This window comes from Berghia stephanieae, chromosome 7 (genome assembly GCF_034508935.2).
Source record: "Berghia stephanieae isolate SIO BIC M18660-M18661 chromosome 7, UCSD_Bste_1.3, whole genome shotgun sequence".
NCBI classification, from domain to species: Eukaryota; Metazoa; Mollusca; class Gastropoda; order Nudibranchia; family Aeolidiidae; genus Berghia; species Berghia stephanieae.
The window spans coordinates 61541971-61560659 of NC_088366.1; the positions used below are offsets into that span (position 1 = coordinate 61541971).

The 18689-nt window shown below is 33.2% G+C and overlaps 1 protein-coding gene across 1 annotated transcript in view; it reads right to left on the reverse strand.

The window, feature by feature from the left end:
* LOC144976283 (uncharacterized) overlaps positions 1-18689 on the reverse strand; it is a 19031-nt gene continuing 342 nt past the window's right edge. Inside the window, exons 2-16 of the mRNA XM_078920478.1 lie at positions 18159-18215; positions 16302-16428; positions 15400-15489; positions 11763-11950; positions 10860-10902; positions 10452-10569; positions 8603-8754; positions 8143-8240; positions 7505-7656; positions 7005-7175; positions 5371-5529; positions 4365-4565; positions 3994-4131; positions 3109-3196; positions 1-2254 (exon numbers count right to left, since the gene is read on the reverse strand). Of these exons, the coding sequence (XP_078776604.1) occupies positions 1590-2254; positions 3109-3196; positions 3994-4131; positions 4365-4565; positions 5371-5529; positions 7005-7175; positions 7505-7656; positions 8143-8240; positions 8603-8754; positions 10452-10569; positions 10860-10902; positions 11763-11950; positions 15400-15489; positions 16302-16428; positions 18159-18215 (2447 nt within the window). The 3' untranslated portion in view covers positions 1-1589. The remainder of the gene's footprint in view (positions 2255-3108; positions 3197-3993; positions 4132-4364; positions 4566-5370; positions 5530-7004; positions 7176-7504; positions 7657-8142; positions 8241-8602; positions 8755-10451; positions 10570-10859; positions 10903-11762; positions 11951-15399; positions 15490-16301; positions 16429-18158; positions 18216-18689) is intronic.

Here is an 18689-nt window from a genome sequence, read left to right on the forward strand (position 1 = left end):
TACACAGATAAGTCTCGGTTTTAATAAAATAATTAATAATAATAACAACAATAATAATAATAATAATAATAATAATAATAATAAAAATAATAATAACAATAAAAATAACAACAACATCTATAAAGTGCGTTGCCCCTGAGAAGTTCAAAGCGCTTTACAGTAGCAGTCAGAACATTAATATATATAGGAATCACATGATATATGGTATAATTATCAAAATGAGAATTTATAACGAGATTAAATGAAATTCAAGTTTAACTTCTCGTGTTCAAAATTTTAAAAGCACAAATCCTATTATAATTACTGTTTCTATTTCTGTAGTCATGGTTTGTTGGTATTCTTCTTTTTCTTCCTTTTCATCTTCTGTTTTCTTCTACTTCTTCTTATCATAATTATTATAATCATTTTTGATGATGGTGGTGGTGATGATCTCATGTGGAGTTTATATGTGACCCAATGCCTCAAAGCGGTATTAAGTCTGAATTATTAAAGTGCTAAAAATTGACTTTATAACCAAAATTATTCGATTTGGGGTGAGTTTGTGTCTTATTGTGGAGGATGAATCCGGTATTTTAGATAGAGTGCTAAAATCCAAGATTTCATATTTTTGAACAGATTGACTTAAATTTGACTTTTTATCATCTGGTCCATCCCGACATAATACCATTTTGAGATGACTGGTCACATATATACTCTTCACTTTTAAAATGGTCTGTGGTCACATTTGTGAGGTGGGATCTCATCTTTAATTGCCATGCATGCCACTCCACAAGTTTAGTGACAATTAGCCAAAATAACAATCCCTACCTACATATTCTGGAGGACTTTTTTCAACCAATAACTTATAAAATGATTAACGAACAATTTAGTGAATCAATGACCAAAACACTGCGTGCATGCAGTTTTAATGTGAATTTGAATTAAAACATGTCAATTCTTTAAAAATTGCACCATCATCATCGTCTTTACCAAAATTTAAAAAAACCAATGCTACTTCCATTATTACTGCTATCATTATTATCACCATTATTACCACCACCACCAAAGGAAAAGAAAGATTCCTCTTTATTCTTCACATCGTCACCTCCAAAATTTAAACCAAAACATGTCAATTCTTTAAAAATTACGTAAAATACTGGACTAAAAGCCCTCTAATCAGGAAATCTTAAGGACCACATAAAACAAAAAAAGGTTTTAAAAAATGCATGAAACGAAGGATTTTATCGCAATGTTTTAAGATGCCACGAGTCATGAATTCAAGGCCAATATTTTCTACACTACAGACAAAGGCATTGTGAATGTAAACTGTGCCCATGCAAATGGCGGCATCTTGATATTTCAAATTCATATTATGTTTAGTCCCAAATCTATTACATCAATAAATCGGAAACAAAAACTAGAGGAAATAGTGATAGCTTAAAAAAAAAAGACAGTAATTCTTTTTTTTTTTTTTTTTGGCCATTACTGGATTATTATTATTATTATTATTATTATTATTATTATTATTATTATTATTATTACTATTATTATTATTATTAATATCATATTGCAATTATTGTCATAATGTAGTTATTATTCTGTCATAACAACTAAAATAAGTTGAAAAGGGAACCCTTTCTTCCAGAATCATCACCATCTGCATCGCCTTTACCAAAATTTAAAAAACCAATGCTACTTCCATTTCTACTGCTATCATTATCATCATCATTATTACCACCACCAAAGGAAAAGAAAGATCCCTCTTTATTCTTCACATCGTCGCCTCCAAAATTTAAACCAAACATTTTTCTACTAGGAGCAATTGAGTCATCAGTCTTTTGTGCGGCAGGAGAATTGAAAAAATTAAACAAGCTAGTTGGGCCTCCTTCTTCATTATCATCAACGCTACTACTATCACGAAAAATGCGACCACCGCTGCCATCAACACTAACACCACAATCAGAGTTGGAATCTCCAAAGGAGAGAAATGGAGTGTCTGTGTTGGGTCTATCATCACTGTCACTCCCAGCACCTAGATTAATGAGGGAGAAGGCAGTCGGAGATTGAGAGTGGTCTCCACTGACTGGTTTGAAAATAGACCCGAGGGTGAATGATTGTTTCTCTTTGCCTTGTTTGATGTCTGTTGTTACTGATTTCAGAATTGGTGGAGATGGAGGTGGTGGTAGTGGTGGACTGCTAGATTTAGCGTTTCCAATAGCATTAGATTTAAGTGTTGTCATAATCCTCAAAGGGCCAGCTGAATGTTTAATGGAATCTGAAAGTGGAAAGAGTGACAACACATATAATTCAATAATGTTGATCACAAGTCATGTGATCAGCATAGACGAAGCAACACCTATAACTATAAAACACCAATTTTGAACATCAAGTGATTCAATGGAAATGTATTTCATAACACCAAGATAAAATGGTTGAAAGGAAAAAAATCTGAATCCATTAATAATGAAATGTTTTTGTTTTTTTTATTTTTACCTTAAAACTTACAAGAAAGCACCAAGAACAAGAGATACATTTCTAATGGCTCTACTCCATTTTCTCTCTGACTTGTGCATCCACGGCAAATAATAAAACAAGCTGACTCAGGATCTCCTGCCTTTTTTGTCTGATCTTTTGGTATTAGTTTATATGGTATAAATTCTCTAAAATAATCAACAGAATATGCTTAATTTTCAAATTTAGATAATTCCATTAAAATGCTTCTCATCCAGGAATAAATAAGAAATGAGAGTTAAAAATGGAATAGAATGAATAACAATTTAGACAAGACTTATGTCTTTAATGTCACATATTCTATACAATAAATACTTCAAACAATGTAACATTAAGATTAATTTACATGTTAAATTTCACTCTTAAAAGGTTTGGTTGTGAGGTTTCGTAAAAAAAAAAAAAAAAAAATAATAAAAAAATAAAAAAATAAACATAACACAACCAAAATAACACGTCAATTTATAACTGTTGCATGGGTTATTTTGACATGCTTGCAAAAATTCAAACAATTAGGAACTGAATGAATATCATAAGAAGTTATTCCTCTATACCATCTATATAATTCACGTATTTGTAATGATGCTAAACAAAGAAAGACCAAATATTCACTTCGCTTACCTACAATACTTGATGGTTTGAATAATGGTGTACTTATGTCAGTATCAGCCATGGAGGGTGTCAAAGGAAAGTCAGGACTGGAATTGCCCTATAATGATATTAAGGAAAATATATTACTGGCTGAGAGGGAAACAGTCAAATGTATAGCTAGATTTGGGAGATGATTTATTTTTTCCTTGTAAATCATCTCATGTTATGAACTGTATTATGTTCTGTTACGGTTTCTTGGACATGTGTGGAGAAGAGACGGAATAGAAAAGTTGGTAACATCTGGGATGATTGAAGGAAAGAGAGCTAGAGGAAGACAAAGAATGGCTTATTTAAATAACCTAAGAATGGCCAAAAGTGATTTTAAAAGCAACACAGATTTCATGCGCACCACAGAGGATCGGGATTCGTGGAGACAGCTGACCAGCAACATGCTCAAGAGCACAAGCCATGATGGCTGATGGATAATTACAATATATTATATCACATCAATTATTAATAGGTCAAGGTGTAATGATATCAGGGATTTATTGAAATACAACTATTCCGATAAAAAAAGAATCCTGAAAACTTTACTGCCATTCTACACATTTCACAATACATAATACCAATGCATCAAATTTGATTTTAAATGATACTTAACTCACTCAATCCTAGAGAATTTTGCTACTTTTCAAAATTGGAAAAAATGCATTTAAAAATGAGCATAGACATAGAAAGTTTTATTCAACTATCATTAACAATGTAAAAACTAAAAACATTAGCTTTGATACTACGCCTATAATTTGTCTCAGAAAATTGTAATAAATAGGCATGGGGTAAAAGTAACCCAGATAAACTACGGATATAGTCGGTGTTAGGGTTGAGTGAGTTAAATCAATGAAGACTAAATTATACCTCCTCAAGACTTTGGGTTGAATGCTGCTGCTGCTTCTGTTCATTGAGTTGAATTCTTTCCATATGTGCTGAAGTATCATTTTCATTATGTGGAATGGAATCCATTTGTACTTGATGGTTATTTAATCCAAGTGGTGGCTAAACGATAAAGAAAAAATATTTAAATAAATTTCCGAAGGAAATTCTTCGCGTTTTAGACTAGCAATGTAAAGCAATGAGTGCAATAAATAATAATTATTAATAATTGTGATATATTGACAATACGGTAATGATGATGATGGTGGTGATGATGATGATGTGATATGAAGGAAAGAGGCAAAATGAAATGGTGATGATGTTATTGTACTCTAAGCAATTATTCTAAAAATTACCTTAAGATTTAATGCGGGTTGTGGTCCCTGCTTTTTTTGAGAAGACGCTGCATAAATATTAGCGGAGGAAGTTTCTGGTCGTTCAGTTTGATTGAAAGCAATGGCAGTTGTAGCAGAGGAAGAGGGTTGCTGATGTTTTCCAGTTATATTACATGCAGGTGGTTGAAGCTTGCTTGGCGAGTCACATGTCTTCAATGGTACCTAATCATTTGCACAGGAAATGTAGGCAGAATATATATGTATGTTTGTATGTATGTATGTAGACATACATATACCCATACATACATAACTAGGCAAGAATATAGCCAAGCACATCTTGCCCTTTAACATCTTAACGATACTGACTATTTAAAGTTAATTCTTACTGACCACACACCACACCACTAACTCCAGTTTTCTCAATCGTAATGCCTTGAGTCAAAAAAATCCTACGAATAAAATTTTCTGAACAATCTTTTGCCTTTTCAGCTTTCATTTATTCGTGACCCATCGTCTCAAAGCGGTATTATGTCAGAACGAACCAGATGCTTAAAAGTCGAATTTAATGTTAAAACTGGTCAAAAATATAAATTGTTGGCATTAGCACCCTAAAATATGGTATCCATTCTCCTCAATAAAGCATATAAACTCAACAGAGGTCTGATATTTCTGGTTATAAATTCAATTTTCAACATCTTAACCAACCCGACTTAATACCGTTTTGAGGCGAAGGGTCACATTTAAATCCAAATATTAAAACAATAATTATTGTTTGTTGGTTTTTTTGTTTTTTTTTCATGTAATGCATAATTACTCTTACTAGCTGTTTGTTTTGGATTGTTACTGGATTGTAAATGGATAATGCCCCTATATAAATTGCAAAATATCATTATACTATTTTTAGCGTATCTATTATAACAGATGGGAACCTCATTTGATTAAAAAGCATTGTAAGCTGATTCAAATTTACAAAACATACAAATGAGCCGTTGTTCTATTTAGGTCAACATAAACATTTTGTTCTTACAATGGTATCTGTGAATTTTTCTCCATTGAACGTAAACTTGGGCACATCTAATGAAGGTATTGGTGTTGTACAATTTGTAAATGTAGGTATCTTTAACTTGTGTGGAGTGAAGGAAGGCTTAGGTAATGAGAGATCACAAGCTCCAGCATCTTTAGAAATCTGAAATCAATACAACACATAAAAATATAAAATATGTAAGCCAAATAAACATGATGATGAAAACAAAGATTGTTTTTAAAATCCTTCAATTAAAAAATATCAACAATGGCAACACTGAGGCTAAAGATAAAATAAAGTTTAACTATAAAACATTTGTGTGTAATTATGCTACTCAAATGGCTATGTAACCCTACCACCACCACCACCTTCTATCTAAATGCTCAAAATTCATGTTATAGGTTACATATACTCATTCATTTCAACTTGATTGAAAATTTGTGTGCTGATTTGGCAAAACCGTCGCACAAGCTAGTTTTGAGATTTGAGTGAATAAACGTGAAAAATTGTTATCTACATGATCTTAATATTTTTTCTTCATCGTTCTTATTATCCATCCTACTACATTCTCACGAAAAGATTTTACAATTTGAAGCTTATCATTTAATTTCCTGACCTCTATCAAAGAGAAATACCTTCAAAATTGACCTCAAATCTCTAACGTATTGAGCCGTAATTTTTACCAAACCCCAACTTATTACATATAATTCTTTTTGCCATTTATTTGTCCTTTGAATAGCAAGTAAGTACGCATGAATACAAGCTACCGTTGAGTCAGTATGATGACTGCGCATAGCAATATAGAAAACAAATACTGCGATAAGCATTCCATTTACTGTCCTGTGTGGAATATTGTGCCATCAATAAAATCATTTGAATTACGCGTTTTTCTTTCAATGTTATATTATATTTTACAATAAAATATATCTAAAAGTCAATATCACTATCTGAAAACGAAAATAAAATCACAAACGATATAGTAACTAAGAGTTCTGAGAGAGCAATCGGCCAGCGAGGATGAGTATTACGTCTTGTTGTCAAGAAAGGGAAAAAATTGGGGGGAAATGAAGTCAAAATCTTTGGGTGTGTCTTACAGAAGGGCTATATTTTTAAACATAAATGTGCTGTGCAAGTGCTGTTATGATGACATTGAAACAGCAGTTTTAAAAATTTGTAATATATATGTAAATCTTGTCTTTAAAAGCAAATTTCTGCGTTTATTGATTTTTGATCCCCCTACCTTCAAATGTGAATAACTGTGGCCCTAATTAAGATACTTACAAAATTCAAACTGCAATTTATTCAGAAATGCTGCCTCTATTCGGATATGTAATAATATTTGCCAGATCAACACACATTTGTTAATCTTGGTACCAAGCCTCTATATATTATGTGTATATATTTCTTTTTACAATATTTTTTTCATAGCCTTTAAGATAATCTGTAGCGAAGCATGGTTAAGTCAAAAATAATAAATATATAGATAAATAAATAAATAAATAAATAAATAAATAAATAAATAAATAAATAAATATTTTTTTATGTGCCTGATGGGATAAACTCAAATATTTTTGAGACCAGTATTCAACCCAAGCTCTGGATAAAAGATATAACAAAGATTAAAAATATGTTCCTACCTCTCTAGATGGCATTTTAAAACATTGTATGGGTTTAAATGAAGGGATTTTTGGTAGAAATCGGTTGATTGGTCGTACTTGTGGCACTGCCTGCATTTTATTATTGACTTGAGAGAGATAAGACGAGGGTGCTTTCTCTTTCGAGGCTGCTTGTTCTACAGGCTTCTGAGGCTAGAGTTATTGAAAAAGAAAAGAAAATCAGAAAAATAAATATGAAAAATGGATTCAAGTGATTCAATAACAAAGAATAAATAAAAATAAATTATCTTTTGTATAAAAGAAGGAAAAACCATAAATAGTGGTCTCTCACAACCTTCAGTACCATGCAAATGGAGTTTATCATGGTTTCTGTAGCATTAAATGACCAGCAATACTTGTTTGTTAACCTTTACAAAGACCATTGGCTAACCACAAAGTACTTTCAAATTTAACACTGGTATTAAAGTGGCTCCGATCAATAATTTTATGGAAGTAAAAGTAAAGAGACATAATGTTTTTACCTGATTACTGTCCAATGTTTGAAGTAAATGACTAGCTTTGGGTATGTTCAATGTTTGAAGCCGTATGCCTCTTTCTCCGTCTGATCCAATGGAATCATTTCTATCAGATTTTACTGTCATGACACTGCTTTCTTCAGTAGTTTTTCTGCTGTCTGTGGATATAAGGAGTCGATAATGTCCAAAAATTTAATATATAAATAATGTTAATAATCAGGCATTCCTCTGATGAAGCACCAATTTAACAAAAATCTATTTGTTGTAAAAAAGTTGGACCCAAGGCATTCTTAGTCATATCAACTTGCCAACTTAACAGGAATCAACTGTACTGTAAAAGTAAGCAAAGCCTTCCTCATCCGAATGTTGATGGTAATTTTTACTTGGTCATTCTTAACATTGTATTCTGTTTATGGAATTATTTCAGGAGGGTCATTTGGTCAATTTGAGAAAAAAAAACGAGTTCTATCTCCATACTACTTGTTTTCCCAAATACATATACCTACATTAAATATATTTCTAAAATAACTTGCGCTTTAATTTGCTCTCTTCGTTTTAAATCATGTAATGTCTTTCCATCAATTAAAAAAAAGTAATGATAGGGATAATTATTCCATAAAATACCCAACTACAAACATTCTTGCCTTTCAGATGTTGTTCCTCAGCATTGAATTCAAGTGGAGTAACAAATAAATTTTCAATCTGGTTGTTGCATCCATCAGACTCATCGTATTCCTCAGTCCTGTAAAGATTCATATAGCAACATGAATGATGTCAACAACAACAACAATAGCAGCATAAAAAAACAAACAAACAAACAAAAGAAGGGAAAAAAAGCATTATGAAACATGCTCGAATGAAACGCATTTTTGAATTACAAGAATAATAATTCCTGTTACATTTCATTTCTGAAAGTCCATTGCATCAACCTTATAAAAGGTAAAATATGTTGTTATAAAAGCATTTAGAAAGAAAATAAAATCAAAAATAGAAAATAAAATTATCAATCCTTTATAATACTTATAGTAACATCATACAGAAAATTTTTAGTTTCCAAACATCTTGAGACAGGAGACAATAAGAGAGGACATGCTTTATTCACACCGTTTGGGAGCTTGATCCACAGTAGAGGCGTCTTTGTTAAGTTCATCCGTATAGGAGTCGTCTTTACAACCACCAGTACCGTCCTCACAATCCATGTAGGTGTCTTCATCTTCTTGAGAACTTACCTGAGGGACGACTTCCTCATGTGTTGTCTGTTGATAGAATTTTTGTTTTTTTCATCAATCAAAACCATGCCTAATTTTTTTAAAACATAGTAATGGTTGTGCTATTTTTGACCAGTGCTTGGGTCTTGACAACTGTGTAAAAGTTTAACTCTCTCAAATTCAAGAGGAATGAAAATCAAATTTTGCTCGACTATCCCTAAATGTGATAGAGAATTTCTTTTTCATTGATATAATGGCAGTTCAGTAACCAATTACCATATATATAGATATATGAGTGGAAATGAATCCTATCAAGAAAAAAAAAAGAAAAAAAAGACAAACAAAACAAACAAAATAAAATCAAAAGAAACGTTGTTTGCTAAAGAGTTAAACACAATAATATTAATCATTAAAATAATGTTAAACACTTTGAGTCAGCTGTTTAGGTCTGACGGCTGGTAGAATGAATAATTTCTTACAATGGCACCTTACTGGTCTAACTGATTCAGGGAAAGTGATTGCAATTTGTGTATGATTGTGACCTTGTCAATAAAGCAATTTTGAGTGTGATTTGGGGAGGAAAGGGGGGGGGGGGGGAATTGCATTTCGTTCCCTGGTTAAGAGTTGTGTCTTAGGATAAAATTCAATTTTAAAGGCTTATCAAGCATCTGGTGATAGAATTGACGAACTGTTTTTATCTTTTAAAAAAAGCCTTTCGTGTGATTTCAATTCATTCCATTACTGTTGCAGCTTCAGTATTGAAGGTAAATGCAACATTGTATAAATATTTGGTGATTTGGCTTGTACAGTTCTAGAGGCTTAATAATTCACAACTATTATGAGCAGTATGTAAAAACCCATGTCCAGTGGATTCCTCATCTAAATTAATTACACTTGTAAAAAATGAATGAAGATGTGTGTTCCTTTTGGAGTTTTCTCCACGTTATCCCCTGGGATTCTGGTAAATACTTTTTGAACTTTTATGAACAATTTTCAACTTTTGTGGCTTTTCCTTTTGGCCAATAACTTCTATCCATATTGTCCTATCAAACGCTGGTCACGCTTTCTTTATTTGATTATTCGTTACAGACAAAAAGGCATGCTCATAAGAGCACAAGAAATCACTGAATTTGTTCCGAGTTTCTGGCCAGATTGATAGGTATGTGGATCCCATACGTTACAACTGTACTCTAAGATTGGTCTAACAAACACATAGTAGCCTAGCACTTTTCTTTGACTGGCTATGTGGACAGCAGTGTATAGTAAAATAGAGAATTGGGTTTTAGTTGACCTGCTGGCAAAAAAAAAGGTACAGCATAAAGTATACCAATCATTGTGATGAAATGTAAACAAGAAATCAATAATATGCCTATCTGATTTTTAAAAAATGCATTAAAAGATAAATAAGATCAGAACTCACTGAAAATGAAACTCTGGTCATTTGTATCTCAGACAAATAAACATGGGGCAGCGTGGCTCAGCAGTACGGTCTTTGCTTCGTACCCGCCGCTGCGCTGTGTGGCCTAGAGCAATTCACCTCGCCCTAGCTCAATTTGCAGCGCTGCACTGCGGCTGATGCCTGGGTTATTCCATTCTTCCCTTGGAATAGACCCTAGAGAAAAATTTCCCCTATGGGATGAATAAAGGGAATTTTATTTTTAAAAATTTAAGTTTAAAACTCCATTTGTATTGAATTCCCTGACAACAATTATAAAAGAATTGCTAAATCTTGCTTAAATTATTACCCCAGCAGGCTGTTTAATTGTCTGTATCTCTTTCAATTGCTCTAGAAGTGTTGTTTTTTCCACAAGACATGCATCTATTTCCTTTTCAGTCTGAAGAGTTGATAGCTTCAGTCGAGCACTGCGTGGTTGTTAAGGATAAATTAATGATCAGCATGAGAGCATATATATATATATATATATTCTGCCATCTTGAAAACCCCGGAATAACGACACCCCTGGATAACGACATCATTTTCCACTCCAGGACAATGTCGTTATCCAGGGGTTGCACAGTATTTGTTTGTTTCTCTGCAACAGTGTGAAAGATGAACGACACATAATCTTAAAATGACAAGAGCAAAAGCCATTCAACTGATGCCAAAATATGTTTCCGAATAAAAAAAAAAAAGTTGACCATGAAAAGGATACATTTTGATTATCATTCTTGACAATACCCTGGAATCCAAAGCTGCTGTAAAAGTAAAATGCCAAAAAGTTTTGAAGATGTCATTCCACCGAAGCTACTGCAATAAAAACTTTACAATTTCGGAACAAATAGTCATAATTTGCATTATAAAAACATTTAATTAAAACTAGGATAGTGAGTAAAAACATTTTAAAACTCTTTTTTTGTTTGTTTGTTGCTTTAGGTCTATTCCAACACAATTGAGGTTATATGAGAGACCGCTGAAACAAAAAAACAAGCAATCTAACAAAAATAGTACAAATGTCAATCAAAATCATAACCTAAAGATATCATAAGCTAAATTATAAAGAACCAAGAACAAACAGGCAGAAGATTTACAGAAAAAAAAATATCCCCTGTCAAAAATACAATCACAAACCAAAGAAGCAGGATAGGCTAGTAAAGAGAAGAAGAAACGACATCACTATCGGATCGTACACCCATGCGAACATCATAGGTATACGATTCAAGGGTGATGCTCCCATCCAACCACCCGCACTTCATTATGAATAAAACAAATACAACAGAGCTATCCTTTAATTTGTGACACAGGAATCAAAACGTGTAGCCTCCTCTATTAAACAAGAATCATTTTATTTCTAAATTACAAAAACATTACAACACACGACAATATGACAGTAAAGGGGTGAGATAAGTAAACGATTACAGGTGCTGAAAAGAAAAAATTAAAGAGCAAAAAAAATAAAATTACAATTACAATAGCTGACTTTGTCATTTTCCCTTTTCTTCTCATACGTATTAAAATAATATATAAAACTAAATAAAATATTCTATTAAAATTCATGAACCACACAATATGACTTTCCTGAGGACCAAAAGATATTGCTTTCTATAAAACTATTTACCTTCTTTATCTGCTATTTTTTCATGTAAATCTGTGATGACTGCCTCAAGTTCATCCGATTCTTTCTGCTTTTCTCTTAAAACTTCTTTCTTTTCACGAAGCTCCATGGCAAGGGGAAATGATTCATACTTTTTCATGTATTCATCTTTGATTTTTGAATAGTTTGCCATTTGCTCCTGATAAAACTGTCTGAATGAAATACAAAATATCCAAACTCAAAAGGCAACACAATAAATGAACATTTATAACATAATTTATCTTCAATTTAAAACAACAATCTGAAGTAATATCACTGATGGGCAATATTCCAAATTGGATCATACTATCCTTGATTTGAATTCTTCCATACCCCCCATGCCAGGCTGTCAAGATTTTCTCTCGTTCACAAAAAAAAAAAAGGAAATTTTTCTCAGTTCGGGTAGTCGACAAATGGAACTGCTTGCCTGCAACAGTTGTCGACGCCCCTTCATTGCAGGCATTCAAGTGCTGTCTTGATGCTCATTGTGAAACGGAAAAATACTGTTTGTAAAGTTAAATTCAGACACCTCCTTCCACTATGTGGCATGCCCAGTTTTGAGAGACGTGAATTAAATATGTTCACGAATGCACAAGAGCAGATAAAAGGCTGTAAAAGCCTACATAAATCTGGACTTATATCATATCATATCATATATCATATTAAATAAAGACAACACAATTTTAACTGTAATTATTTTTAAACACATTAATAAAAGTTCTAAATTTGGAATCAAAAGAAAAATGATCATGACATTAGAGATACAACATGTGCTTTCTTTGTAAAATGGCTACTTCCCTTGCTGTAGGAGATTCTGATGGTTATATTACAATGTTATAACCCAGGTCATTTAGATCCATACTCCTCTAATGTTATGATAAGTACAACAGCTGGGAAGATTCAATGGCTATGTGGTCTTGTGGTATGACATTCTCCTTCAGACCGGAAGGTCCTGGGTTCGAGTCCTGCTCTTGGAAAAGGCTCTTTTCTCACATTCTCTCATTGTATTTAGGTATAAAATGAGTACCTGGCCGTTAAAAGCATTGACTTTGTCCGAAAAAAATTGTAATATCGCCTGACAAGCATCATGTCTCATACAAATGTCTAGTGTTGCTGTTGGCTAGGGATCACACTTTGAGCACGTTTAGTAGATATTGCACTATATAAAAGCTCAAATTTGTTGTTGTTTTTTTTTTTTTAAATAACCTACAACCTCACAAATGTGACCCTCCGCCTCGAAACGGTATTAAGTAGGATTTTTCAATTTTGGGTTTTTGGTACCCAATCATAGCTTATTTTATGCTTTAAAATTTGATACCAAATTTATACAATTCTGATTATTCATTGCCGAGATATGACCGTTTGAAGTAGGGAGAGTGTGAAAACCAAGTTTTGAGAAAATCGACTTTGAAGTGAAGCACCTTTTTCACGCACAGTCAAATCAAAGGGCAAAGATAACTCCTTAGATACGGGCATCGAAAATTTGACGAGAATAGTGAAATTTGGCATGAGCTTAGATTATACATTTAATAATGTACATACAAATTTTTGAAACAATCTAATTATTACTTTTGTAGTTATTTATTATTATGTAAGATGTTCTTAAAACAAATAAAACACTGGGAAAAAAATGCCGACAATTGCTAACTTTTTCAAGAATTTTTTATATTTAAATAAAGAATCAATGAAATAAGAATTATTAATGTGAAATTTTTGTCTTATTCAATAGAGAAGATAAGATTTCAAAATACCAAAAGTTAAAGAAGGGTTTATAATTTGAAAGTACAGTTTTGAAACTACGTGAAGCCGGGTGGGCAGGGAAAGAAATGGATTAGAGAGGAAGAGATAGAATGAGAGAGTAAAATACACACACACACACACACACACACGCACGCACACACACCCAAACACACACACAAGAGAGAGAGAGATAAAGAGAGAGAGAGAGAGAGAGAGAGAGAGAGAGAGAGAGAGAGAGAGAGAGAGATATATAGAGAAAAAGAGGAGCGAGAGGGGGAGGGGAGAGAGACTGCTTGTGCATTAAGGGGATGCGAGGGAAATAGAATAAAGATTGAAACCTGTATAAGTGTATGTGTGTGTGTGTGTGTGTGTGTGTGTGTGTGTGTGTTTGTATGTGTGAAAGAAACAAAAGGGAGACGGAGAGAGTGAGGTAGACATGAAGAAAGGGATGGAGGCAGAGCAAAGAATTGTAGGGATAGTTTAAAGAAAGCATTTTGTTACAAAGTAAGTCATAGTCAATCAACTGGAAACATATTGACCAATGAGATTGCAATTAAAGAAATGGGCTGGTCAAATCCATCATTGCATTGTTTCCATTTTGAGTCAGATGACAGCTTGAGGAGGAGGGGTGGGGCTTATTGTGTAGTGACTTACATTAAAACATGTTATTGAATCTCTCAAGTTTTCCTTAGCGTTCCACCACGTTGTTCATTGTCTAAAAAGACCCCCCCCCCCCCCCACCATTTTATTTCAGTATACAAAGAAAGCACGACACAACGAACATCCATCTCTCTCTCTCTTTCTCTCTCTCTCTGTTTGTCTCTCTCCCCTCTTCATCTATCTACCTATCTATCTCTGTTTATCTATCCATTTCATTTTTAGTTATATGTATTTCCATCCGGAGTTCATTAATTGTTGAAGGCTCTATTTATTATTCTGCTTTTGTACTTAAAATTAAATGTTTATCCTACAACAATCTCTGTAACTGTAAGTGTAAGATTAGGCAACTGTTGTCCTATTAAGTCTTAGCATGTCCTATAAATTCATGAATAAAAAAAGAGGGACAAAGGAGGACCATCACCTCGATCACCAATGCAGCTAAAAGAGTGAGATAATAGCACGTGGTGTGTATCAAAATGCACAAACACACACATATGTAACACACGAATGCTGACGTCATGAAGCATCGAGCATTATGGCCTACAGCCACAGCGCATGTGATGAGCGTTGACCAATCAGAATCATTCATTTGTAAGGTTGTCAGGGAAAAACCTAGATTTGTTTACAGTTTTTAAAGTCCATTATTGGTTGAACCATGACATTGTGGAAACAGTCATGCTTACTCTGAGATAGATAAGGACACGCCCTTTGTTGTGGTATCTTACATCTTATTGGTGGAGAAAAAGACTCGGTATTACTAAGCCTTGGAAAGGGTGGCTCTCTGAGAGAAAATCAACTCTCGTTTTGAATGTGTCACTGATAGTTGCATTTTTAAACTTGAAATTTATATAACTTATCGTCAATGTTTATGTTGAATTATTATGTTTTCATGTAGAAAAATGATTGTAGTTTCTGAAACAACCCAAAACTGAAATTTGATAATTTTGACCATTTCCACTTTAAAACCGGTTTTCTTCGTTTTCCAAATCCCGACTTAATACCGCTTCGAGCCGGAGGGTCACAAATAATGCTAATTTTGTCAAGTGAGTTGGCAACGCGTCCCCTTGTGAAAATTCAACATTCTTTAATTTGCTAAACAAAATTAAAAATTTTTCTTAATTCTTTAATTTCTTCTTTCGTTTTGACAAATCTTCCTCCTCTCAACTTGTTTAAGATTAGTATGAGCTGATTTTAAATCTTTTCTCTTTTGGTAATTACTCACCTTTCCTCCTCTGATTTAATTTTAAGAGATTCCAGTTGTTTAGACAAGGCCATCTCATGATCCGTCATAATATTATATGTGTCCTTTAGGCTGAAATATGATACAAAACGAAACAAAAACATGTTAAAGAAGATAGCACTAATCTCATAGATAGCACTGCCTCAAAACGATATTGTACAGGGAATGCTTGAATGATAAAAATGGAATTTGTCAAAATTATGAAACTTGGGTTAAATTTATTGATTATAGTGAGGACAATGATAGTTTTTTTTAATGTGACAAAAACTAGAATCCAACATTTCTGTTCATTCTAAGATAACTATTCGGCATCTGGTTCATGCACCTTGACATAATACCAATGTGAGATGATAGGATTTACATTATGGTGATAAAAAGAATAAGGATAAAGAGATTAAAAAAAAATTTGACTATTCAGTATTTATTACTTCTATAAACCATCAACTGAAGAATGAGTTATGAGATATAATAAATGCAAGTTATTTTGAAATCTTCATTGTAATTTTTACTCAGAAGGCGCTTTCATTTTCTTTACTTTACACAGCAACATGAAAACGTACATCTATATTAATTTGACAATAATTTAAAAAAATAAATAATCAATGATAAAAGGTTATATGTGGCTCACCGTCTCTAAACGGTATTAGGTCGGGATGACTTGGGTGCAAAAAATTGAATTTATTGACAAAAACACAAAACTTGGGGTTTTCTTTTGATTTGTTATGTTACAGAATGAAGACAATTTCTCACAATACAAAAGCTAAAAAAATTGGTATTTACTATCAATTTAATTCTAAAGTCACTTTTCGGGGTCCAATTCATTCCGACATAATATCGTTTCGAGACGAAGGGTCACTTATATCAAGGTTGTTAAATAACCATACTTTTTAAGGGTTTCTTTAGATTGTACAAACTGCTTGTGTAATCGCATGGTGTCCTCATCCATTCTTGAAATATCCCCTTCAACTCGCTGAATCAACTCCTTGTTCTTTTCAATTTGATCCTGGAGAGCTGATAGAATAAAGTCAAGACAGTGCAATCAATAGCTATGATTATCTCAGTCTAACAATGAACTATTACTGTTGCCCACCACACTATACACTCAATACAATCAACAATTTTTATTCACATCTCTCTCTCTCTTTGTGCGGCTATGTGGTCTAGTGGTATGACACTCGCTTTCGGATCGGAAGGTCCTGGGTTCGAGCCTCGCGCTCGGCGCATAGTTGAGTCGTTGGAAAAGGCTCTTTACTCACTTTCTCTCACCGTAATCAGGTGTAAAATGAGTACCTGGCCATTAACAGCGCTGTCTTTGTCCAAAAAATTGTAATATCGCCTAACAGGCATTATGTTCCGTCCTACATTTTAAATGTTGCTGGTGACCAGGGACCTCTGTAAAGCACTTTGAGCACATTTATTGGATATTGCGCTATATAAAGCTCAATTTTCTCTCTCTCTCTCTCTCTCTCTCTCTCTCTCTCTCTCTCTCACTCAAAGTATGATTCAATCAAAATCAATGCTGCATTATTTCAAGACAATGACAATGTGATATATAGACAGAAAAGGACTACAGATATGTGTGGCATACAAATGGGCAAAGCCAGTCAAACACTGAATAATAGACCAGAAGTCTAAAACCAAAAAGATTTTCATTCATATCAGATTTTTGTTCCCTCATAGATGTATCCTTTCTTCTTTATAAACATCAATCTTAGAAGAAGGGAAATCAAAGAATCAAATTATAAGAATCTGGATTTATTTTATGCACTGATCATTGCAATAACAAAGTCAAAATTACGCACTTATACAAATGGGGCTGGCTTATAGATAGTAACGCTCAACTTGAATCCAACATAAGAATCTGGTTTGAATCGCCAAAGAATTGGATTTTCTGTTTCTTCTCATCATCATCAACATATATTCTTCTTCTTTCTCATCATCAGCATATAAGCCAGCTGACTAGGCGAGTCTGAGTAATACTATCAATGTTCATATTCAGATGAAAATAAACGTTCTGATAATATCATGATTATATGTTGTGCAAGTTTCAAGGTCCAATATTGCTCAAATGCTCGATACCGGCAGGTCGGCTGTTCCACAAGCACAACATATTTGTGAGAAATAAGTTGATCCCCCTGTCAAGCAAGCGGTGATTGGGTAGCTGAGCCTGCATTTGATCTGGTAGAAAGTGCATTGAAATAGATGGAAATCGTATCCAACGACTAGACAGTGATTATTGTTGTCTGTCCAATGATACAGAAACTAGGAGAGAAATATAAGTGAATTATTTGAAATGCACTATTTGAAAGTGATTATTTTTTAGCAAACTGAATTGCATAGCTGGGTTTATAAGTAACTTTTATTATACGGGTTAAATGAAATAACAGATCTTGTCAAAATAAGAACAGTGTGTTCTTTTGACTTTAAAAAAAAAATCATAATAAACTTTTGAAATTGAGTATATTGAGGTCACGGCTGAGAAAATTGAGTGACCGGGCAAAAATACTCCATTGTCACATATTAAATAAGAAATACTATATATTTTACAATATAACACATGATTTTAAAAAAACAATTTAATAGAATGTGACCGTGTACTCTAAAGTATTGAATATGAAATTCATCTTTTTCTGCCTTTTCAAAACAACTTTTTATTTGTTTACTTAATTTTTGTTTAATGTTTAGGTGTAAATACTTATATTTAAATTCAAAGCTCCACTGAATTCAATCAAAATACTTACATATGATACACTGGTTTTCCTTTTCAATCATCTTTACATATTGTTTGTTTTCAAATTCTGAAAAAAAAGAAGTTTAAATTATATTTAGATACAACAAAACAATGGACGATAATTTCTTACAGATTGGAATGAAAAGTCATTTACAGGATTATGTCCCTTTGATCAAATAACGCTGTGCCCGAATTAATAAATTCTACTCCGAGAACGGACAAGAAAAACATGAAAATTTCTGTAAAATTCTGTAAAATTTACGGTAAAGTCAGGAGGCCTTCCGAAAGCTCCTACACCCCCAGTATTCTTTGTTTTTTTATAATGTTCTAGAGGCAGATGGGGTTTGGGAAGGGGGGGGGGGGGGACTTTAAAAAAAAGTTTCCCCACTTCCAAACCCCCTACTAGAGAACATTATAAAAACAAAGAATACTGGGGATGTAAGAGTAAGGAGCTTTCGGAAGGCCTACAAAGTCAAAATCATGAGTCGGATAAAATCGAAGTCTGATACTGATAAGAACTCCAGTTGCAAGACTCTAATTT